This window comes from Eubalaena glacialis, chromosome 11 (genome assembly GCF_028564815.1).
Source record: "Eubalaena glacialis isolate mEubGla1 chromosome 11, mEubGla1.1.hap2.+ XY, whole genome shotgun sequence".
Lineage (NCBI taxonomy): Eukaryota > Metazoa > Chordata > Mammalia > Artiodactyla > Balaenidae > Eubalaena > Eubalaena glacialis.
Window position 1 is genome coordinate 60,390,606 of NC_083726.1, and position 23,211 is coordinate 60,413,816.

The window sequence follows — 23,211 nt, forward strand, 5'->3', positions numbered from 1 at the left end:
TAAAAATTCAAAAAATTTACAGGTATATAGTGATAGGTAAATTTTCCTCTCATTCCTTATTCCCTGTTCCCCAGTTTCTCTCTCCAAAAAAAACCACTGACACTTGTCTTGTGTATCTTTCCAGGGATCAAGATCCTGAAGGTAATGAGGGGCATAGATTGTTGAGAGCAAAGGAGGGGGCTTTTATACTTCTGCCTTGACAGGGGGCCATCCTGCTATGCTTTTTCCTAAATGTGTTCCTTTCTTAGAACACATATATTGAGTTGCTGAGCTCTGAACAGGACCCTGAATCACCTTTTATGAATTGTACCAAGTTTTCAATATCCACTTTTCTTCTTCTCTCTTTTTCCCTTTTTGGGATGGGATGACCTCCATCCAGATCTTGCCTGACTGGCCGCTCTCTGGCTTCTCCAATGGAGGAGGGGAAGCACCCCGACCATTTTCGGGGCAGAAACCGATTGAGCCTTTTAAAGTGTAGCCACCCTACCACCTTAACCTGGCAATGGAGTAATTTGGGAATCGAAAAGCCCGCTTCTGTTGGCCTTGGAGTCCTCCTTCAACTGCCAGCTAGCCTGTCCTCTCTGTGGGGTTTTTCTGCAGCTAAGAGTCCTTGTTTTTTTGTTTTGTTTTTTTTCTCCGCAGCTTGGGCACTTTTGCTCTTTCCTTTCTACCCAACTCTTGTCACCGCCAGTGGAGATACGCGCCTTCCCTCCCCTGGGCTATTGCCATATATAACCCCCAGATCTCCACGCTCTGCTTCCCCAAGTCTGTGGGGGATTCTGAGGTGTGTAATCGTGGACGGGAGGAGTTAGCTCGGAGGAGGCATTTTGGGCTGGGTGAGATCTGGCCAGCCATTTGGTCCTCAAGTTGGATGGCACCGCAGCAGGGCCAAGGCCTGAGTTGCCGCTAGGGTTTTGTGGAGAATCCCCCGGTCGCCAGATTGGAGCGGAGAGCACGGCGCCGCTGGTCTGGGGAGCCGGGGAACCAGCGGCCGAGGTTGGGGGCACCCGAGCCGCTGGGACCGCCAGGGCGGGGCGGAGGGCGCCGCGGCCTGGGGCAGCCTGCGCGGCAAGCGCCCTGCGGCCGGGCCCAGAACGGCCGCCAGGGAGCGCTGCGGGCTCCCGCTCCCGCCCCCTGGTAGGCGGGGCTGCGCTCTCCCCGCAGCCGCCGCCGCAGCCGCCGCCTGGGCCGCCCCGTGTCCCCGGTGGAGCCGCCGCCGCCGCCGCCGGGAGCTCGATGCGGACGGAGCCCGGGCCGGGCCATGGGGATCCTCAGCATCACGGACCAGGTCAGCCCTCCTGCCCTTGCTCGCTTCCTCCTTCCAGGGCCCGACGCCGCCGCCACGCGAGCCCGGGGATGTGCGGCCTAGGCTGGGCCCGAGCCCGGGGCTCCCGCCCCGCCCCACGCCGCGCTCCCCTCAACCAAGCCGGTGTCCTTGGGGGCCTGGTGACCGGCGGAGACACCGCGGAAGCCCCCTGCGGCCAGGACCCCAGAGCGGAGCCCCTCCAGCGTCGCCCCCCCTCCCCAAACCCGGTGTCCCCCACCCCACTCCCCGGTTCCGCTCCGGCCCGCTCCCTGAAAACCGGTTCTCCCTGCAGCCGCCCCTGGTCCAGGCCATCTTTAGCCGAGATGTGGAGGAAGTGCGTTCCCTCCTCTCGCAGAAGGAGAACATCAATGTGCTGGTGAGTTGAGATCAGGGAGGATGGCGAGCCGGTAATCTGGGCCCTGGTGTTCAGGACCCCTCCCCACCAATGGGGCGGCTCCGTGTTTCCTCGGCTCGGGTGAGGCCGCAGCTCTTTCCACCCTGGGATGGGCGACTGCTCTACATTTGGGGATGGAGAGCAGGTCAGGCTTAGAGCAGAGACCAGTAGGGCTGAGGATGCCCAGAAACGGTGTTCTCTTCTGAACCATCCGTGTCTGCAGCGCCTCCACCCCTCCTGGCAGAAGGAGACTGCTTCGCGGGCCCGTGGCGCCGACCCCCTGACTCCACCCTGCCTCGGTGCTTGCTTTGACCTAGGACTGGGGTTTAGGAGGCTGCAGAACCTGTGGGAAGAGGTTGTGGGGAAAGGCCTGGAGCACGAAGACTTGGGCTTGGGTCCTGGATCGTTCACCCCTACAGCTGCTCCTCTTCTCTGCCTTCCTAGGACCAAGAGAGGCGAACCCCACTGCATGCTGCTGCCTACGTAGGCGATGTCCCCATCCTCCAGTTGCTACTGATGTCAGGTGAAAGTGGGGAGCTGGAAGGTGTGGCAGCTAGGGAGGGGACCTGAGGGAGGAGCCTTTTTGTCGTATCCAAGGATTGTCCTCTGGTGCTTGGTCCAGGCAAGCTACCGTCTCCATCCAGATTCCCTGGCCTGATTACTGGCTTTCTTCCCCACCTGCTCTCCACCTCCCACCAAAAGAGCATATTATATCCCCACAGGTGCTAACGTCAATGCTAAGGACACACTGTGGCTGACCCCTCTTCATCGTGCTGCTGCCTCCCGAAATGAGGTACTGGCCTCCCACCTCTTTTCTCCCTTCCAAAGAGGATGAGTTGGTTAAAGGTTGGAAGATAAGGGTTGGAGAGCCTTAGTCCTTTGCCTTACAAGTTGGTCTATCCCCAGATCTGGAGGAGACCAGACCTTGGCCCCTTCCTCCTACCCCTAGAACTGGCTGGTAAGGGGGGGCTGAGTGTTGCTAGCTGATGTGACGTCAGGGGAGAGCTTAACACTGGGCTGGCAGACTGCAGGGGGCCCTGCTGCCAGGCCTTAGTGACTCATCCCTCCCTGGGGGGCCACCATGGAGTCTGATCCCCCTCTGGGCACTGAGATTTCTTTCCTTGTGATGGAGGGATGGGGGTAGTGATTTGTTGCATCCCTGCCCCTCAAGCAGCATGAAAGTTGACACCATGAGGATCAAACATGCCTCATCAGTTGGGTCCCTCAACCCTGAAGAGCGGGAAAAGATGACCTTCTTCTTGGCTTGGCAGTCACTTCCCTGGCTCCAGCCACCAGAGGGAGGGACTGAGGCCAATGGGAATGGGGTGGGTGGTGAATAGGAGGGGCATTTTAGCCTGGGTTTTGGAGAGGAGCCAGTATCTGTTTGCTCACCTAGGTAATGGAAATGATTCTGATGCATATGGAAGGGCTGAAGGGGGGTATCTGGGGATTAATGTAGCGGGAGCATTTATCTTTCCTAAAAGTGGTGGTGGATTGGGATCCTCTACATGTGTGGATTCGCTTGGTAGTGGCTGTATATATGGGTGAAGATTTTCAGGGTTTGGGTTATGAACGATACCACGTGGCTTGAGGAAGAGATCCACGTTTTCCTCAGCAAGGGAGGGAAGATTTTAAGCTCTAAGAAGTTCCAGAAGATGGAAAGTAGGTATTGAAAGGCTAGGTATGTTGGAAAAAATAAGGAGAGACTCTGTGCTGGGGGAGTGGGGAGATGGGGTCACATGTGCTGTGCTGACCTATTCGCCCCCCCGTTTCCTGTTGGTTTACCTCCTGCTCCCCCTCTATCTTCTCTTATCCCCTGCCCCTCAACAGAAGGTGCTGGGACTGCTGCTGGCACATTCAGCAGATGTGAATGCCCGGGACAAGTTGTGGCAGACACCGTTGCATGTGGCTGCCGCCAACCGGGCCACCAAGTGTGCTGAGGCTCTGGCACCATTATTGAGCAGCCTCAACGTGGCTGACAGGAGCGGGCGCAGTGCCCTGCACCACGCAGTGCATAGTGGGCATCTGGAGGTGAGGACCGCTCTAGTCCACGCCCAGCCTCGTGCCTTTTTCCTTCCCTTCCTGCTCACCTTCCCCTGCTTCCAGGCCATTAGGCCTGGGGAGCAGCAGCCCGGATGATTATATAAACATTTGGGCTCAAGCACCAAATGAATGGTTGGGTTAGATGGAAATTGTTGACTTGGACCTCAGGAGGGTGATAAAGCCTCTGAAGTTGCCTGGAAGATGTTTGCATACATGGTTTTTTCTGAAGTGAGAGTCCCTGTCTTTCAGCACATTTAGAAGACTTCAAAAGAGTTTAAAAACCACCACATTACCTGCAGAGTCTCCCTTAAGTTTACCTCAAACTTCCAGATTTATCTGGGATCTCCTTAGTGCCTGCTTTCTCTGTTCCCTCTAGTTCTCCAGACTGTTCTGCCCAAGAACAGAGACATTAGGCTGCCTCAGCCTTTTCAGGTGCTAAGGGCTCTGCTCTTAGGTATGTTGAAGGCATGAACCTGGCTCTAAACAGGTGTCTTTCATGTCCTGAAACAGACGGTGAACCTGCTTCTCAGTAAGGGAGCCAGCCTGAATGTCTGTGACAAAAAGGAGCGGCAGCCTCTGCACTGGGCGGCTTTTCTCGGTGAGAAGAGAATCACGGGGAGAGCAGGATTTGGGACTCCTAGGGCAGCGACGGAGAGAGGGGTGCTCAGGGCCCTAGAGTTCACCCTCCACCTCCTTGAGAGCGTGCTCTCTTTTCCCAGGGCATTTGGAGGTCCTGAAACTGCTGGTGGCACGGGGAGCAGACCTTGGCTGCAAGGACCGCAAGGGCTATGGGCTGCTCCATACAGCTGCTGCCAGTGGCCAGATTGAAGTGGTGAAGTACCTGCTACGGATGGGGGCTGAGGTCAGGGTGCTGAGCACGGGGGCTGGGGGAAAGGGCAGGGAACTGGAGGTCGGAGTCTGTTAGGGAGATAGGAAGGCACTGGGATCGCTGGTGTGGTTTGGGGAGGTCGGGAAGATGCGGTGAGAGGATCTGAACAATGCTTATCTTAAGCAGTAGTGCCCCCAGTCTTTGGGTCTGGAACCTGAGGGGTCTGAGGCAGTCGTTGGATTTCTGGGATTCTCTAGGCTATCTGTGCTGGCTTCCACTTTGTTTAAACTGATATCTCCCTTATCCCCTTACCCTCACCCCTGGAAACCCAGATTGATGAGCCCAACGCTTTTGGAAACACAGCTTTGCACATCGCCTGCTACCTGGGCCAGGATGCTGTGGCTATCGAGCTGGTGAACGCAGGAGCCAATGTCAACCAGCCAAATGACAAGGGCTTCACACCACTGCATGTGGCTGCGGTCTCCACCAATGGCGCGCTCTGCTTGGAGCTGTTGGTCAATAACGGGGCTGATGTCAACTACCAGGTGCCTGAAGGGATGAGTCTGAGACCAGTGGGGAGAGGGGCCTGGCTCTGGGGGTGCTGACCATATCTTTTGCTCTGGATAACTCTACGGAGAATTGTCTGCTTGCGTCCTGGGTTGATCAGTCCTTCCCAGGAGCCCAGGAGAATGTGGGCTGAGAAGATGTCCATATGATCACCCCATCCTCAGAGACGTGTCCTTTGGAAGGGGGAACAGGGCACTCTCCATGCTTTGCACTAGGGAAGAAAAAAATGCCATGTTTCCACAGAGCAAAGAAGGGAAAAGTCCTCTGCACATGGCTGCCATCCATGGCCGTTTCACCCGCTCCCAGATCCTCATCCAGAATGGTATGGACCTGGAAGACTTTGTGATCTCTTCTCCCCACTCAGAGAACTCATCCCTAGAAACACCTTTTCTTCCTCATTCCACCCCCCACCCCATCTTCCAGTCAGGATGGGCACCTGAAGCTCTGAGCAAGGCACCTGTGGAAATGGCCCTGCTCTGCCTGCCCAGCCCCCTCAGGCTGACAAACGAGATAACACGTGTAGAAGGCTTAGCCTGGCCCCTGGCACGTAACGAGCACTCAGACGGTAGCTAACTAGTGTGAGTGGTCTGAAGCCAAAGGTCTTAGTGTGTGGGTGTGCGTCCCCCCTTTCAGGCAGCGAGATTGATTGTGCCGACAAATTTGGGAACACGCCACTGCACGTGGCCGCTCGCTACGGACACGAGCTGCTCATCAGCACCCTCATGACCAACGGCGCGGATACCGCCCGGTGAGTCCGGACCCCTGACCCCACTTCCAGGCTGCCTCAGATCTAGGCTGGTGGTAGGCCACAGAAAAGAGGTCTGCATCTGGTCCCTCCTTGACCCGAGGACTGAGTCCCTCCCCTTCTCCCCAGGCGTGGCATCCACGACATGTTCCCCTTGCACTTAGCTGTTCTCTTTGGATTCTCTGACTGTTGTCGTAAGCTTCTTTCCTCAGGTATGAGCTGACTGGTTCGGGGGTTGGGCAGGTGGGCAGGAGAGCAGAGGCCTTTCCCGGCTCTGCTCAGAGCCCTCAGATGGGATCTGTGGCTGTTCTGCCCCTTCAGGTCAGCTGTACAGCATTGTATCCTCACTCAGCAATGAGCACGTGCTTTCAGCTGGGTTTGACATCAATACACCTGACAACCTTGGCCGTACCTGTCTTCATGCTGCTGCTTCTGGAGGGTGAGTTTTCTTCCCTCTGTCTCAGGCCTTGAGAAGGAGGCTGGGCAGGGGTCTGGGCCCCTTCTTCTTTCCTGCCCAGAGCTCCCCCCCACCACAGTGAGAGCAGTGGCAGCAGAAAGGGCTGTCCAGTTCCATCCTCCTTCAGCCCCTCCCTGGGGAGAATCCTGTGGCTTCTCCTTGAGCCCTCTTTCTCTCCTTAACCTGCATCCTCCTTCCTTTTAGGAATGTTGAATGTCTTAATTTGCTGTTGAGCAGTGGAGCTGACTTGAGGAGGAGAGACAAATTTGGAAGGTGTGTTAATGTGCAGGAGTATATATACATAAGGAACATCCGATCAGAGAGACAAGTGATGGAGGGCGGGGTGGGGAGTTGGAGACTAAGTGAGGAGAATATTACAAAGCAGCTTTTGGCTGCACATCTGGTTGCATTTGGATCTGCCCCTGATTCTTTTACCCACCCTCCTTCACTTCTCCCCAGGACCCCACTGCACTATGCAGCCGCCAATGGCAGCTACCAGTGCGCCGTCACACTGGTGACCGCTGGGGCAGGCGTCAACGAGGCCGACTGTAAAGGCTGCTCTCCCCTCCATTATGCTGCCGCCTCTGACACCTACAGGAGGTGAGGCGCCCACTTTGCTCTTCTCAGCCCCACTCTCCTCCCTGAGCGCCCCCCAGACTTCTTCACTCTCCTCCCCCAGGGCGGAGCCCCACTCACCTTCCAGCCACGATGCTGAAGAGGACGAGCCACTGAAGGAGTCCCGCAGGAAGGAGGCCTTCTTGTGAGTAGCCAAGGAGACCCCTGGGGTGCGCTTTCCCAGCAGTGTCGACTCTGGTCCTGTTATTCTCCCACCACCACCCTGCTGCTCCTTTGCACCCTGAGTTTGGTCCTGGACCAAGCACTGTGGGTACAGACAGAAGTAGGAGACATAGTTCCTTCCTTCAAGGAATGGATGGTCTTCTTGAGGAGATCAGAAAAGCTAAACACAAATTCATTTGTTTATTCCACAAGCATTAATTGAGTATTTACTTAATAGGTACCAAGTACTGTGCTGGGTGGTAAGGATAAAAGATGAATTACCCCAATTTCTGTATTGTATACATTCTAGTGTAAGATGTTAATAATAGGGGAAACTGGGTGAGGAATATATGGAAACTCTGTATTATCTTCACAATTTTTCTGTAAGTTTTAAGACTGTTATAAAGGGTTTATTTTTTTTAAAAAAAGGTATTTAAAATCCAAGAGGCTCAACTATGTGACCTTTGGCAAGTAACTTAACCTCTCTGTGCCTCAGTTTCCTCAACCATAGTAGGGATAAGAATAATAGCTACCTCAAAGGATCAGTATGAAGATTAAGTGATTTAATACACGTGAAGTGCTTAGAACAGTGTTTGACACATTGTAAGTGTTAAATGCTGTATTAATATTTCTACTAGTACAACTACTACTGAGCTGTAAGAGTGGTGCCAGGGGAATAGAGGGGAGGAGGCACCTAACTGGGAAGTATGGGGAAGGCCTCCCAGAGAAGAGGATTCTGGTAGCGAGTATGAGATGAGTAGGCCTTTTCAGGTGGGCTGGGAGGAAAAGGCAGGGGTCAGTATGCCTGGAGGTGGGGGGAGAGTGTGTCGATCACAGGTTGGTAACTGATAACTGTGCTCCAGGTTCTCTAGGAGAGCATTCAAAGGATAGAGGAGGGCGTTGAAGCAAGAGTGGTTCAGGGCAGACCTGGAGGTGGTAGGTCTGGGTCTGGGCTTGAATGGGCAGGAGTTAGCCTACCAAGAGTGGGGGATGGGTGTTGGCCAGGTAGGCCTGGAGGGGCTCCCTTGCCCTCTCCTCTGCTCCTCCCAAACTGTGCCCTCCCTGGCTGGGCCTGTCCCCTCCTCACAGTCTACTCCTGTCCCCCAGCTGTTTGGAATTCTTACTGGATAACGGTGCAGACCCCTCCCTGCGGGACAGGCAGGGCTACACAGCCGTGCACTATGCAGCCGCCTATGGCAATAGACAGAACCTCGAACTGGTACGTGTGGGACCTGGCCTGGGGGAGAGGAGCAGGGCAGGGCACAGCACACAGTCTACTTTTGTATCTGTGGATTCTCAAACCAAGGGGTGGTTGAATCAAATGTGGTCTCTAGATCCAGGGCTTTGGGGATTGCTGTGGGTGGGGTCAAGGGGTAATATCTTGGGAATACCAGAACCTCAGCACCTACTATTCTGTCCATTGCAGCTCTTAGAAATGTCCTTTAACTGCCTGGAGGATGTAGAGAGCACCATTCCAGTCAGCCCTTTGCACTTAGCTGTGAGTCCCAGGTCTTTTCCTCTTGCCTTCCTTGTCCCTACCTGCCCCAGGCTGGCACACAGGTATAAGCACGTGTGAATCCGTCCTTGCTTCTGCCTTCTTGTGGGGATGTCGCAAGCAGGCAGTGGTCTGGAGAGGGGCCCGAGGAGCTCACGGGGAGGCCTGTTGCCTGGAGTCTCCCTGTGGGCCCCAAGAACAGAGTGGGGACAGTGTCCCGAGCTGTATCCATTGGTTGCCTGCACCCCTCCAGGCCTACAACGGTCACTGTGAAGCCCTGAAGACACTGGCCGAGACGCTGGTGAATCTGGATGTAAGGGACCACAAGGGCCGGACCGCGCTCTTCCTGGCCACTGAGCGAGGCTCCACTGAGTGTGTGGAGGTGCTAACGGCCCATGGCGCCTCTGCCCTCATCAAGGAGCGCAAGCGCAAGTGGACACCCCTGCACGCTGCTGGTGAGTGCGCCCTTTGAGCTGCTCCCTCCCCTTGCCACACCAGGCCTCCTCCAAGACTGGTCCCCAGATCCCTCCTGAACCCTGAGGGGACTGGGGTTGGGATGGAGTAGGGCGAGGAAGATGGAAACCGCAAGTCCTCATTCGTAGCCTCCTATCCCCCAGGATTTCTCCCTGCCCCAGGTCTTCCCATAACCTCCACCCTTCACCTGGCCTTCTTGCCCCGACCATGCCCTGACACAGACCCCCTTTTCTCCTAGCTGCCTCTGGCCACACTGATTCCCTGCACTTGCTGATCGACAGTGGGGAAAGAGCTGACATCACGGATGTCATGGATGCCTATGGACAGTGAGTGTCGGCCAGGGGTGGGGTGCAGGGTTCCCATCCCTGCCAGGCCCTCACCCTTTTCTTGCCCCCTCTGTAGAACCCCACTGATGCTGGCCATCATGAATGGCCACGTGGACTGTGTACATCTGCTGCTAGAGAAAGGATCCACAGCTGATGCTGCTGACCTCCGGGGCCGCACTGCCCTCCACCGTGGGGTGAGTGAGCTCCTGGGTGGGGTCGCTCACAGAAGGGCCTGGACATGGGAGCACAACAGTAGGACATCAGGTTGTCTTGCACGTGGGCCAGGATCTTGTGCCCAGGGTCTTAGTGGGCCTTACTGTATTTGCTCCAGGATGAGTATCTGACATCCGCAGCTGATCTCCCTGATTACCTTGCTCTGTAATCACATACAGCCACCTGCTCACCACCCAGACTCTGCCCCAGGGTACCCAGCTGGCCCTGTCCTGTTGGATAATGATGCCACGACCTGGTCTTTCTCCACCATCACCTGTCCTAAAGCTGCCTCCTCCTCATCCCACGGGATTCTTTGACTCAGTTTCCCACTACAGAAGGCCAGGATTAACTCTCACCATCCTGATTGTCAGTTGGCATAGAGTCAGGGAAGGAGATGCTCATCCCTAACACTTAGAATCGTTGTAAAGACGAGGATTGGAGCCCTGGAATTGTTTCTTACTCCTGGGCCAGCCCCAGTGACTGGCCATTGGAAAGGGAGTTTCAGCCACACCCCCATGTCACCCACAGGCAGTGACTGGCTGTGAGGACTGCCTGGCTGCCCTGCTGGACCACGATGCGTTTGTGCTGTGCCGAGACTTCAAGGGCCGCACACCCATTCATCTGGCCTCGGCCTGTGGCCACACTGCAGTACTGCGGACCCTGCTGCAGGCTGCCCTTTCCACAGACCCCCTGGATACCGGGGTGGATTACAGCGGATACTCGCCCATGCACTGGGCCTCCTACACTGGTGTGGCTCTGGGGCCTTTGTAGGCACAGCTATGTGTGTGGGGTGTAGGGGAGGGCAGACGAGGACTAGTGGGTTGAGGGAGGGACCTGGGTTGCTCTGGATCTGGAAGTAGAATGGAGTGTTGAGAGATGGGACAGGACAGATGGAGGGGACTTTGTTGTCATTTCTCTCCATCACCACTCTTCCTTCCTCATACCCAGGACATGAAGATTGTCTGGAGTTGTTACTTGAACACAGCCCGTTTTCATACCTGGAAGGAAACCCCTTCACTCCTTTGCACTGTGCAGTGTAAGTCCCTTCCTACACCTCAGCCCCACTCGGGGGTCTGTGACCTGGGCTTAGGACAGGCGGTCTATTTCCCCTGCCCCTCTTGCTGACCCTTCCTCTTCCCCCAGAATTAATAACCAGGACAGCACCACAGAGATGCTGCTGGGAGCTCTGGGTGCCAAGATTGTGAACAGCCGAGATGCCAAAGGACGGTGAGTGGCGGGAGGCTTGGGGAGAAGCCTCCGTTGCCTCTGGCTCCCTCTTGCTCAGGAGAAAGGGCCTTCCCTGTTTCACTCTGCCCTGACCCCCTCCCCACAGGACCCCTCTTCACGCCGCTGCCTTCGCGGACAACGTCTCTGGGCTCCGGATGCTGCTGCAGCATCAAGCCGAGGTGAACGCCACTGACCACACTGGCCGCACTGCGCTCATGACGGCGGCTGAGAATGGGCAGACCGCTGCTGTGGGTGTGTAGGGGCCGCGTGTGGAAGGGAGGTGCTCCCCTGGGTTTTCGCAAGATGGGTCAGCCCTGCCTGTGGGGTTTAGGAGGCAGGAGGCATGTCTTTGGATGTTTCACCCTCTGCAGACGGGATGCAAAGGATATGCAGATAGGAGGGTGCAGAGCCAGGCTGGCACGCCTCTGGAAGGGAGCGTCAGCCCCCTCTGCCTCCTTTCTCTTGTAGAATTTCTGCTGTATCAAGGGAAGGCAGACCTTACTGTGCTGGATGAGAACAAGAACACTGCCCTCCACTTGGCCTGTAGCAAGGTACCACCTGCAGTGCGGGTGGGGCTGTGTAAGGGGCAGGGCCTGATGAAGGGGCTGGGCCTGGTGATGGGAGAGAGGGCCCGGTGGAAGTCAGGATTGTCCAGACTGTCTGACTGGTGGGATAGCTTTCTGTCCTCCTGCTACCCCCTCAGCTCCTATTGTCATGCTTCCACTTCACAAGTCTTCACTCTCTGTCCCTCTCCCTCAGGGCCACGAGAAATGTGCCCTCATGATCCTGGCAGAAACCCAAGACCTTGGCCTTATCAATGCTACCAACAGTGCGCTGCAGATGTGAGTGCCCTGGGGAGGGGGCTCTTGGCTGGGGGGCGGGGGCCGGGAGAGGTGGGTGAGGAAGTTGCCGCCCATGTTCCAGGGGCCCTCTGGAAGTCACAGTGTTCGCTCAGCAGCGTTGCGACTCTGGCTGAGGGTGGAAGGCAGCTTGCCATTGCCCCGACTTCATGCTCCTTCTTCTTCCTTTCTTCCAAGGCCCCTACACATTGCCGCCCGGAATGGTCTAGCTTCTGTGGTGCAGGCCCTGCTGAGTCGTGGGGCCACAGTGCTGGCTGTGGATGAAGAAGGTGGGTGGGGTCTGGAGCCCCCTGCCCCTCCGGGCTTTGGGGTCAGGGACGTTCTTCAGGAGGTGACTTCTTAAGCTTGCTGGTTAATAAACTGGATTTTCTTCCCAAGGGAACTCTTCAGAGCAGGGACCCAACACCGATACGCTAGAGTCTCTGAGGGGAGTCTGACGGAACTAGGTGGAGCCAGCAGGGTCCTCAGGAAGACCTCCTGCACACCTCAGCCTCCCAGCCTCCTGTCCCCCAGGCTGGCTCTGCTCTTTACCCCACACTGGGACAGTCTGCCTGTCAGCCGCCCTGGGCCCTTATAGCCCTTGAGTTCTGACCATGCTGGGTGCTTGCCTGCCTTGGCTCCCCTCCACAGATAAGAGAGCTCAGGGCCCAGGGGCAGGTGGATGGGGACCCAGGGGTACAGGACCCTGGGGCTCAGTTCTCCCCTTTGCTCTGCAGGTCACACCCCGGCATTGGCCTGCGCCCCCAACAAAGATGTGGCAGACTGCCTGGCCTTGATCCTTTCCACCATGAAGCCTTTCCCACCCAAGGACGCTGTCAGTCCTTTCAGCTTCAGCCTGCTCAAGAACTGCGGCATCGCAGCAGCCAAGACGGTGGGTGGCTGCGGCGCCCTGCCCCACGGGGCCTCCTGCCCCTACAGCCAGGAGCGGCATGGCGCCATTGGGTTAGATGGCTGCTACTCCGAGTAGCCCCCTCCCGTGTCCCTCCCCCTGCCGGTGGCTTGATATCTTATTCTATTTATTTAGAAAATGTCTATACATTTAGGGCACTTTAAAGGAGAACACGACTGGGTTGGGGGGCGGAGGGGGGAAAAAGCACTGGGGAGCAGCTGCTCACCCCTTTGCCACACTATCCTGGCCTGGCAGGGGTCTGGGACCAACAGGGAGCACCCCAGGCCCTTGGTACCCCCAGGGCAACCCCTTCTGCCAAGTGTCCCAAAATGATCGCTCGATGCCTGGCTCCCCCTCTCTTTTATCCCCTCTCTCCGTTCTCCCTTTCTGCTGCCAGCTGCCCCCACTCTTCCCGTTGACTCTCCTCTCTGTCCCCTTCCCCATGCCCCTGCCAGGCAGATCCCCACCTCTTCTTCCATACCCATCACTGCCTCCCTGCTTGGCCGGCCCCTCCATCCCCCCTCCATCCCCGCAGCAGTGAGAAGCCTTAATTTCTGGTACTGTGTGAGCACTCTGGGGGTGTCCCCCTCCCCCTTCAGGGGCAGCTAGCGGACGAGGGGGGAGGGTATTTAGCACTGGGGCCTGGAGCTTTTCCCCCACTTCTGTATCCCATCACCCCTAAAGTTCAAATGCAAAACACTTGAAGCAGCAACTACTGTACCTGGGCCCCAGTCCTGCACGCTCCCTGGCTCCTCATATGCAAATCAAGGGCTGGTTCTGCCCCCACAGCCTGCCCCGCCCTGCTTCCCTCCCCCTCCTGGCCTGGCCCCCTGACCACGCACTTTAACCTTGCTTCTTTCTTTTAACTTCTTTCCAGAGGGCAGAGCCTGTGGCCATTCCCTCTCTGGCTCTCCTCTCCCTTAACTTTGAGGCTTGTCATGAATTTTTAAGTAAGCATTTTATCCTTTAGGGGAAGAAACAAATTAATTTCCTGCCCATTTCAAAACCACAGCCCTAGTATGTCCTCTGTGTTTCAGGCATGTGTTTGCATGTGTGTGGAGGGAGGGACTGTGTTCTTCTTCCTGTGCCCCCCAATCCCACAGTTCCTCTGTGCCCCCCGTCTGCTGCCACCTTCTGTTATGTCCAAGAGTACCCACTGCCCCCAGTCACTCCTGATCTGAAGCCAAAGAGGGAGGGGCAGGGCAGACTAGGGACCGTGGCTACTCGGGGACCCAGGCTTCCCCTCCGGTGTGAGGATGAAGTTCTGATCTAGGGAGCGACAAGTAGATACTGAGGCTTGGTTCCTGCCTTCCCAGCAGCGGGGAGAGAAGGGATTGAGCTAAGGCCTGCACTGAGAAGATTCCCAGAAGTCGTACCCCAAAAGCCAAACTGGGCTGGAGTGAGGAGGGGGCAGTTTTCTCTCTAAATGTAGCATTGAATTTGGCCCTGGTCCCTTCAGACGCCCTGTCCATCCATCTCCTAGCTAAGCCTCCTGGACAGTTGGACCCGCTCCCTCAGCCCAGTGTTCCCTTCCTCACACTCAATACCTCAGCCAGGGGCCAAGACACAGAACTTGAATAGAGGTCATGCTCCCTCCACCCCCCCAGTCCCCACCCCCCAGTGCATCCTTGCCCAGTTTGGCTGCCATCAGTATTGTCCCCTGAGAACTGGACAGGCTTCGTTTACACAGTACAGGGCCTCCCCCTTGGGGGTCCCTTGGTCTCCTTCCCCCACCCGTGCTTGCTTTATTCATGATCTTACCCCCTTTTCAGTTGTGTCCGCTGCACGTCTTGCCACCCTTGCCAAGGGTGGGCTGAGGGGAGAGGGGCATCCCAGAGACTCCTCCCTCCCTAACAGATACCCTTAACCATACCTCATGCTGGTTTCCTGAAGCCTGGGGTGTTTGTCCAAGTCCTTATTCTTTTTGTCATGGTCCCTTTTTTATCCCCTCTCTCTCTGTGTCTTGCTTCCCCCAAACGCTCAGTTCCTAAACCATTTCAAAGCTTCCAGATGACCATTATTGATGAGAAGGATTGTGCAGCTTTTAGTTTTTATTTTTGTTTTCAAAGCCAAAGGGCCTTGCAACGCCCCTCTCGCCCACCTCCCTTCGCGCCCTGCCCTCCCCTGTACGACAATCAATGTGACCTCTCTTAAGGGCTGCAGCCCCCCACCTCCAGTCCTGCTGGTTCTGCAAAGCTTGCCCCTAACTTCAGTTCTCTCTCATAAAATCTTCCTGTTCCACCCCCTCCCTCTCATTTTGGTGCTGGGAATTAGGTGGCGGGGGGCAGGGGGAGCAGGGAGACGTGTCCTCCAGAGAAAACTCTTGGGGTTTCAGTCGTGTTCTCCTTTATCAATGTTTGGTGATGACAGGAAGAATCTGAGTATTTGTCAGGAGCCCCATTGTTTTGCTAGATGAGATTTCTGGTGGCTGCCCGTTCCCTGCTGCGCCTTCAGCACACTGTCAGCAGTGCTGGGGCAGGTTGCGGGGAGCCTTCTGTCCCTCCTCATGTGGCTGTGAGGAGGCCGGCAGGACGAGCAGCCTCCCCTCCTTATGCCAAAGGAAATCCCACACCCCACCCTGGGCTCCCCAGCCCCTAGTGTTTTTTTGAAGCATTTTGACCATTCTCATGGCCACTGCATATTTATTTTAATGTTAAGTTGTTGTTGTTGTTGTTGTTTTTAAAAAGACCTCTTTGACTTAAACGGGTGTGGAGAAATAAAGCAGGCAGAATGCCCCCCAATCTTAAGGGGTAGGGTGGGGAGGAATCATCTCCTTCCCTTTGCCCTCCCTCTCCCCCCTGCAGCTCTAAAGCACTTGCTTCAAGTAATAAGCACTTTTGAGAAAAGGCCTATTTTAAGTGAGGACCCTGGGAGCAGCCCCAGGTCCCAGCAAAGGAGACAGAGCGAGGGCTACATAGGAGACAGGGAAACAGATGTGTGAATCAGAGGGCGAGATGAAAAAGAGCCAGTTTTTAGTTTCTGATTTTGGGGGAGATGTTTCTGGTTGGCCGGTGGCTTTGGTAGGGTTGTGTACTATCCTTCAGAAAGACAAATGGCACAAACTGTGGGTCCCAGCACGGACCAACAGGCCCGGGTCACTGCCACTGTCCAGCGGAGACTGACGGGCCACCTCCCCACCCCGCGGCCCCCTGAGCCATAGGACTGCTGAGAACCACTGAATGTAACAGCCCAGGTTGGGGTAGGGAGCAGCCCCTGGGGGAGGGGGCTTCTCCTTTTGTTTGGTGCTGTGGGGGTGGGAGAGGTGAGACTGAGGGACTGCCACCCACCTAGACATGTGTTCCTTGGGGTGGAGGGGCTGAGGAGGGCCTACCTCCCTCTCCATCCCCAGCCGTGGCCCCTCTTCCTTCCTCATCCCTATCCGTTTTGACTGTAAGTCCAGCTCACCTTTGCCTTCAATATGTAACCAAAGGAAAACTCAATACTGTTTCCACCGCTGTCTGCCCACCCGAGCACCTTCCGACTCCCTGGACCTAGAAGGGGAGAGGAGGCGGGGCTGGGCCGGGGGTCGTGGGGCCAGAGCGAACGGTTCTGCAGCTGTGTGCCCCCAAAACCTCCTCTGGGGTCTTGGAGGGCATCCTGGGAGGGGGCGTGGGGGCCAGGCAGGAGGGGCTGGGAGCAGGCGTGCTCGGGACCTTGTGCACATGAGTGTGACTTCGTCCGAGTGACGCCGCTGACTGCCCCGGGGGGAGGCCCCTTCCTCCTTCCCTCTCCGCCATTTCTCACCTCTCCCCACACCCAGCGTTCATCCCCCACCTCCCCTTCCTGCCGCAAAGGAAAATAGCCTTACAGACCCTAGCCCAGAACCCCTCCTCCTGGGGCACTCCAGTATGGGGCCCCAGCCCACCTAGTCTGAACCCCACCTTTTAAGAGGGAGGGATGAGGAGCAAAGCAGCCCCTTCCCCTCTAACCGTGGTGGCTCCAGCCCTCCTCGGCCTTGACCCAGATTGGGCAAGGGCCGAGGTGAGGAATCTTTGAGGACCAAGCCCAGTGGTCTGGGAAGAGGGAGGTAGAGAGGGAAGGGTCTGACTTGGGGACCTCCTCCTCCCGACCCAACCCCTAGAGAAGCGACCAAATCCCAGAGATGGGAGGAAGCTGGGGTGGGGAGGGTCTGCTCCGTGAATTACTTGAAGGTACTGACTCCGAGGCTGCTGTTGCCCACTTAGGTGTGAGGGGGACACTGTCACTGCGTTTGGGAGGGCAGAGGGTGGCGGTGACGAGAGGGTCCACCCTTGGCCCTCGCTCACTCCTGCTAGGCCCTTTCCCTGGGGAGCCTAGCCTGGCCCTCCTGCCTCCATCCCTCACTCTGGGCACCCTCTCCAATTGCACTAAAGTAGCTGTGTGCCAGTCTTACCCCACGCCAGGGTGGGGTCTCTGCTTCCAGTCCTTTCTCCCCACTGCCTCTGCTCCCATCCCGGACAATCTCCTTGTTCCCCTGTATTCCTGGATAGCTCAGCTTTGTGTGTGTGTGTTTGGGGGGTGGGGGTGGGTTCTGGCTGGAGTGGGTTTGGTAGGGGTTTGGGAAGGGCTGGGGGAAAGATGGCGGATGAAGGTCTCCTACCCCCTTCCTCCACTCCAAGCCACAGAAGCCTGGGAGGGAGGGTGCCTACTCTCGCTGCCGTGTGTCTTGCAGATGTGCCAAAACGGGGGTGGGTGGGAGGGGAGGGTGCCTGGCAGAGCAGCCCCCAGGGTGGCTCTCTCAAAGCAATACAGTTCCTCCTGCCTGGGGGACGGCAAGACAGGGGAGAGGGTTGGGTTGGGGACCTGGGGGTTCCCTGTGTACAGCTGTGTATATTCAGGGGTGTTCTCTGTCTGGTACCCGCTGTGGGCGTCCACGTGTGTGTGAACCTCCCCTTCCCCGTGCCCTGCATGACCTGTGATGCTGCAGACACCACCATCCTGTGTGCAAGGGTGCGTTGGGGGCACCGAGGGGCATATCCCGTGTCCTGTTGCTCCCTCCACCCTGTGACCCATGTACTCGGTTGTAGGAAGTAAAGAGAACTGAGCACAATTCACTGGATTCTAGTTGAATCTTTCTCTAAGCAATGTTCCCCTTCCTGCCCTTCTCCCTGCCCTGGACTCACCTGTGGTGCTAGCGTTGGGGTCGGGGTGTGTTTCATGCTGGTGGGCAGCAATAAAGGGCAGACCTGCCCAGATGCCTGTATCCCCAGGGTGCTGAGGGCAGCAGGAAAAAGTGGGGACCTTGGTGCATTTGCCTCACCCCTCCCCTTCCTCTCTGGGCTAAAGCACAATGCTCTCCCCGCAGATGGATGCATCCTGCACCCTCCAGGCCCCTCCTCCCCATACCTGCTTTGAGCCCTCCTCCTGCCACATCCTGGTTTTCTATGCTGTTTTGGTGCAAGTACAACTGTCGTAGTCATGGCTTTGGGATGGGTTCTGTTTATTAAAATCCTATTGCTCCTACTGGCCCTGTGTCCCGCCTCCATTCCTGTGGTTGGGGGGAAGGAAGGGCAACCTGGACGCCTTTCCACTGGCCCCCATCAGCCATCAGAGACCAGAGGCCACAGCTGCTTCTCCAGCAGGGCTATGGTGAGCATGAGGCCGCCCCCCAGCAGCAGCCCCAGCCCCTGCAGTAGCACGTTGAGCGTAGGGAGGGGCTCAGGTGGACGAAGCAGGGCTGGTAGCTGAAAGAAAATAACAACATCAGCATCCTGGCCTTGTCTCTGCTCCTAAAACAGGAGAGGGAGATGTCAGCAACTCTCCCCAACCCAAGCTCTTCCACACCCGTGTTTCTCAGATGCTGGCGGGCCCGTAGTCCAGCCACCCTTCCGGGGGGCCACAGGGGGAAGCAGAGGGACTGATACTTCCCTCTCTTCTACACCCACCCCGCTTCCCTTGGTTTCTCCGCACTACCCCACACCTCACCATGTCCACAAGGGCCACGTAGAGGAAGACCCCGGCAGTGACCCCAAACACCCAGGGAGTGAGGGGGACAGGGCCCAAACTGAGCCCCACCCCCAGGGCTGCACCCCCCAGTCCCAGGACTCCAGACACCAGGCTCAGCAGCAGCAGCCTCCGGAAGGGCAGCCCTGCCTGGAGCAGCATCGCAAAGTCACCTGTGGGGAGAAAGGACAGGGTAGGAGGGAGTACGCCAGGGCTGCCCTCACCCATGTCACCCGCCAGCCTCCAAGTTCCACCCCTTGGAGGTCTCTCCTTTCTGGAGTCAACCCCACTCCACTCCTGCCATTCCTACCCAGTTCATGGGGCAGCTCGTGGCAGAAGACTGCTACGGTGGTGCTGAGGCCACTGGAGAAGCCATCAGAGAAGGCAGCGCCTGGGTGGGCAGGATGGGAGGTGGTCAGTCTGGAAGAAAGCTCTACCCGGAGGAGGCTGGGGCCTGCATTCCCTCTGTGGTCCTCCCATCCCCCTGCTTCCTGGTAACCCTCTCCCCGCCCCATCCAGTAACTAGGAGGCCTACCCTCTCCCTCCCTCCCTCCCTCCCTTCCTCCCCCCCGCCTCACACCTATGGCCAGCCCATCAGTGAGGTTGTGCAGACCATCCCCCAGGAGGACCATCCACGTGATATTGGTGCCACCGCCACCCTGACATCCATGACTGTGGCCTTGGCGCCCAGGAGGGGCCGGGACTGCTGGCGGCTGGCTGTCCTGCTCCCTCTGGCCCTGAGCCCCTGGCTCTGTAGGAAGGAGGAAAAGAGCAGTGTTGGTGGCTGCGAGTGAGAGCTGGGAGCCAGGGCCCGCTCTTCATGTCCTCCTCCGGTCACCTGGAGCTGCCTGCAGGGGCCGAAGCGCCATCCCACTGCCATCCTCCGGGTCCAGGTTTGGAGTTCTGAGATCCTTTCTTTTTCGCCGGCAGCATCTCTGAAATGGGAGGGTGTCCCTCCTGAGGGAGGAGGCAGCAGAGCTGGGGGCTAAGGAGCAGCCAGGCTGCCAGCAGGGAAGGTGAACACCTGGTCCCACCTCTGCCACTTGGGGATGTTCTCTGGCCTCTGCTCTCTTCCCAGGCTGGCACCTCTCTGTTTCTTTTTGACTTGAACTCAGGAGAGGAGGCCGTTTGGCCGGAAGTCCTGGGTCTATGCTGAGGAGCCCCAACCCACTCCCTGTTAGCTGTCAGGTCCTGCACAGTCAGGCAAACGTCAGAGCCAGGAGCGCACTTGGCCCCTCACCTCCTGGCTTGAGTGGCCAGTTCTTGGCTAGGACTCTGGTCTCGGCAGGAAGAGGACAAAAGGGTGTCACTCACTGGCTTGAGCCCTCGGCGCCGCAGAAGCCCTAGCATGTTCTCCAGGACGAAGAGCAGAAAGAGACCGCCAAGCACCGACAGTCCTGGTCCCAGGTCCTCCTCTGGCTGCCCGCCAGGTCCAGCATGCTGCTCTCCTTGCGCCTGACAGAGAGGCGGTCAGGGCAGACTCTGGAAGCCCCTGCACCTGACAGCATCCCCCTCCTGAGATGGCGGAGGGAGGTGGTGAGCCTTCACTCATATGCTCTACTAGAAGGCAGCTGTGGGCTGAAGCTGGGGTGGGAGAGAGGATGTCCTATGACTGGGAACACACTGGCTCCATGGAGGCTGTCCACCCCTGGGGCAGGGGGACAGGAAAGGGGCTTCACGTACATGTGGCAGCAGGTGTAGCAGCGCGTCCCCACAAAGAGTGCCCACGGCCAGGGCCCCCAGGAAGCCCAGCAGGGGCTGCAGCAGATGAGGTCCCAGGAGCCGCAGCAGCAGCAAGGAGAGGGGAGCAGGCAGGCTGAGCAGCAGGACTGCCAGGACGCTATGAACCAGGGCTGGGGAGAATCAGGGGCTGAAGTTAGGCACGGCTGAAAGGGAGGCCTTAAAGGAAATGCAAGGGGAGGCGGGACCCCAACGAACCCCCTTCCTTGGCTTGGGCCCCACTCCCTACAGGATTCAGGTGCCCCACCACTTGCTCTCCCCCACTGACCAGAGAGCAGATCCCCTGGGGGGGTTGGAGCTGGGGCCCGGATGCAGACACGGCTGTCAATCTGATAAAGCAGGGCTGGACACAGCAGAGCAAACTGACGAGGGGTCAGAGGAGCAGCAGGGCTCAAGCCAAAATTGACCAGCAGCTGGGAGCCGTTCAGACACTAGGGAAGTGGAGTTGGAGGTCACACATTGGGGAATTGCTGAGAACTGTGACTCAGATCTTTAATGTCTGCCCTTCCATTGCATGGGCTCCTGGGTCTCTCCCAGGGTCCCCTTTGCTCACACTGGCAGGTGCATCAGGGACTCGGGACAGTTAGGTATAATCAGTGTGTGTTAATTATTAGTGAATACTCAAACCAATGCAAATATTCAGTTCAGTACAGATTGGGTGCTAGTGAACATCGCCGTCATCTCCCTCCCTCCCAAGCCCCTGATGTCTCATTAATTTGGTGATGGAATTGGTTGGACAACTAGAGCCCTCCATTGCGGAATCTTAGAAGGGAAAAGAACCTAAAACGCCATCCAACCATCCTCTCAGCAGCCCTGTCACTTGTTCAACCAGCCTTGGCTTGAATGCTTCCTGGGATGGGGTGCTCACCTCACCAGGCCTGTTTCAGGTTGGCTTTGGCTGCCCTCTGGTGTACATGGAACAAGTTCACCGACTTTCTGGATGAAGACAGCCATCTACCGCCTGCAGGCCGCATCTCCAGATAACCAGCCCCAGAGGCTACCCTGGGCTGCTTCTCTGAATTCTCTGCTTTGCCAAGTGTGGCCCCTAAACCAAGCCTTGGAGCTTGGGTTATGGGTTTATCTACTCTGAGCCCAGAGGGGACATATTTCACTACTGGAATAACATACCCTAAGATCACACCTGGATTTTTTTTTAAGTAACCATTTAAAATGACTGACTTTTTAAACATTTCAGGCCATCTAAATCCCATGGCTCCTTTCCCCTCGCTACAAATCATCAGACTCACATCCTCATTCAGATGGTCAGCCAGTGAATGGTCCAGCAGCAGAAGCCTGTGAAAGAGGCCCAGGCCCGATGGGGCTGGCCCATGGGGTGGTGCTGGGGCCTCGGTCTCCTCCAGGTCACCCCACCCAGAGGGGTGCAGAGGCAGCCCTGCCCAGACGTCCACACTCAGCTCGGGGTCCTGGGGCCTAGAGTGGATGGATAGCAAAGTCAGACTTACTCATGTTCTCTCAGAAAGGGGCCTTGAAAGGATATAACAAATCAGGTTCTGAAAAATCTGTAATTCCAGGAATCTGATTTTAGGAAGCCAGAGCTAGGCAACTGGAGGAGACTGATCCAAGTACTGAGAAGAGCTGGGGTGTGACATTTTGGGGTGGGGAGAGGGGTTAGTACCTGTGCGTGGAATTGTCTCCAGCTGGGGGTGTAGCCCGACCAGCTGGAGGCCCGTGGTGTCCCAGGTGAAGGGCCTGAACTCGGCCTAGCCCCAGGCTGTGGAGAAGCCTCGCTAGGCCCCCTGCAGTCAGCGTCCCATTCTCCCCATACAGGCCAAACAGCTGGGCCAGGTAATGGCTCTGCTCCTGCTCAGCAGGGCCCAGGTAGGGGGCTGAGCCCCCTGCCCAGCCCAAGGCCACCCACACACACAGGCCAGCCAGCAGATGACTCACTGGGGGCCCCATTATTGGGGGGACAGGGTTAGAGGCTCTGGTTCCGGCTTCTACTCCCCCAGGAACATCCTGAGGACCGTGCCCTGGAAGAACAAGGAGGAGGGGCTGGGGCTCCTGCCCTGCTGTCCAGCCCAGGGCCCGGGGAGCCCGCACCCCTCACACCGCCCCCTCCTCGAACGCTGCAGCGGCAGCCTCCTTCCTTCCTCCCCATTGCCTCCTTCCGAGCAGCCTCTTGCTTGCCAGCTCCTAGAGCGCCTTCCCGGAACCAGAACCCTCCCCTCACCTGATCCAGAGCTGACCTGTCCCTGTCCCTCCCCTATCCCCCAGACCCCACCCCTCAACCTCACCCCACCTCTCTATCCCCCCTCAATCCCCAGGGCCTCACCCCCACTGGCAGTGTGAGAGCCGTCACCTCAGGTCCCCATGAGGCCTCGCTGTGGACACTTAGAGGTTCCTGGGTCGTGGAGGGGAGCCAGGCTCAGCCTCCAGCTGCCCAGGTAGATCGGAGGCCATGTCAGATAGAGGGCTGGGATGGACAAGCCCCCCCTCCTAGCCCACCTGCCTGGGGGCGGGGCCACGGAGGTGCCAGTGTGGGAAGGCTTACATCAGAGAGGAGTTAATGGTTCACTGGTCTCTGGGGTGGGGGTCAAAGGTCAGTCTTGGCTGGGCCCCTGACTAGGGAGGGGCCACCCTCTGCCCGTGGAAAAGCCACATGGCCAAGGAGAACCAGGGCCTGGGCTTTTCTTCTAAATAATATACACACACCCCAACCCAGGTGGTACCGTCTTAGCCTCTCCCTGCCTATACTCCCACCTCACCTACCTTACATATGGCATCGGGCTTCATTCATCTCCAACCCCCATCCCCACATTCCCTGGGAAAGTTGGACCCAGGTGTCCCTAAGCTGGAGAGGAGGGTAAAGAGGCAGATAAGTGGCAACCCCAGATGCATGGGGAAGAAATTGTTTTTAGCACTTCCTCATCCCAGAAGAGTAAGAGCCAGAACTCTGGGAATCTATGACCACGAGAGGGGACGCTCT

General features: G+C 57.3%; 2 protein-coding genes across 3 annotated transcripts; one reads left to right on the forward strand and one right to left on the reverse strand.

Annotated features, from left to right (window-relative positions):
- The first annotated feature begins 1,178 nt into the window (after positions 1-1,178).
- ANKRD52 (ankyrin repeat domain 52) lies at positions 1,179-18,123 on the forward strand. Of its 2 annotated transcripts, XM_061206518.1 has the most exons (29): positions 1,179-1,288; positions 1,599-1,682; positions 2,145-2,223; positions 2,423-2,493; positions 3,531-3,731; positions 4,254-4,341; positions 4,463-4,605; positions 4,905-5,117; positions 5,383-5,461; positions 5,773-5,887; positions 6,014-6,096; positions 6,206-6,323; positions 6,546-6,614; positions 6,801-6,941; positions 7,021-7,101; positions 8,226-8,337; positions 8,545-8,616; positions 8,867-9,068; positions 9,326-9,413; positions 9,490-9,607; positions 10,155-10,374; positions 10,575-10,662; positions 10,770-10,853; positions 10,960-11,105; positions 11,322-11,404; positions 11,613-11,695; positions 11,891-11,982; positions 12,430-12,584; positions 17,887-18,123. In XM_061206518.1, exons 1-29 carry the CDS (start codon positions 1,262-1,264, stop codon positions 17,995-17,997), a joined length of 3,246 nt encoding a protein of 1,081 aa, XP_061062501.1. In that variant the 5' UTR covers positions 1,179-1,261; the 3' UTR covers positions 17,998-18,123. The 2 variants fall into 2 exon arrangements, with proteins under 2 accessions (XP_061062501.1, XP_061062502.1); XM_061206519.1 differs by lacking the exon at positions 8,545-8,616.
- On the reverse strand, positions 18,005-22,184 carry SLC39A5 (solute carrier family 39 member 5). Its single transcript, XM_061206520.1, has 10 exons — positions 21,901-22,184; positions 21,512-21,695; positions 20,533-20,695; positions 20,208-20,377; positions 19,839-19,979; positions 19,363-19,459; positions 19,105-19,275; positions 18,835-18,915; positions 18,507-18,697; positions 18,005-18,265 (listed from the first exon to the last, which is right to left on the reverse strand). Exons 1-10 carry the CDS (start codon positions 22,182-22,184, stop codon positions 18,122-18,124), a joined length of 1,626 nt encoding a protein of 541 aa, XP_061062503.1. The 3' UTR covers positions 18,005-18,121.
- Positions 22,185-23,211: the final 1,027 nt, after the last annotated feature.

What these genes read in the sequence shown, in the direction of transcription:
- ANKRD52 (XM_061206518.1), top strand. Translation starts at nt 1,262, where the DNA reads ATGGGGATCCTCAGCATCACGGACCAG. An exon ending in AGGAGAACATCAATGTGCTG is followed by an intron (nt 1,683 to 2,144) that starts GTGAGTTGAGAT and finishes CTGCCTTCCTAG; the next exon opens with GACCAAGAGAGGCGAACCCC. An exon ending in TCCACTTGGCCTGTAGCAAG is followed by an intron (nt 11,405 to 11,612) that starts GTACCACCTGCA and finishes CCTCTCCCTCAG; the next exon opens with GGCCACGAGAAATGTGCCCT.
- SLC39A5 (XM_061206520.1), bottom strand. Translation starts at nt 22,184, where the DNA reads ATGGGGCCCCCAGTGAGTCATCTGCTGGCTGGCCTGTGTGTGTGGGTG. An exon ending in GGAGACAATTCCACGCACAG is followed by an intron (nt 21,696 to 21,900) that starts GTACTAACCCCT and finishes CATCCACTCTAG; the next exon opens with GCCCCAGGACCCCGAGCTGA. An exon ending in TGCTACACCTGCTGCCACAT is followed by an intron (nt 19,980 to 20,207) that starts GTACGTGAAGCC and finishes CCTCTCTGTCAG; the next exon opens with GCGCAAGGAGAGCAGCATGC.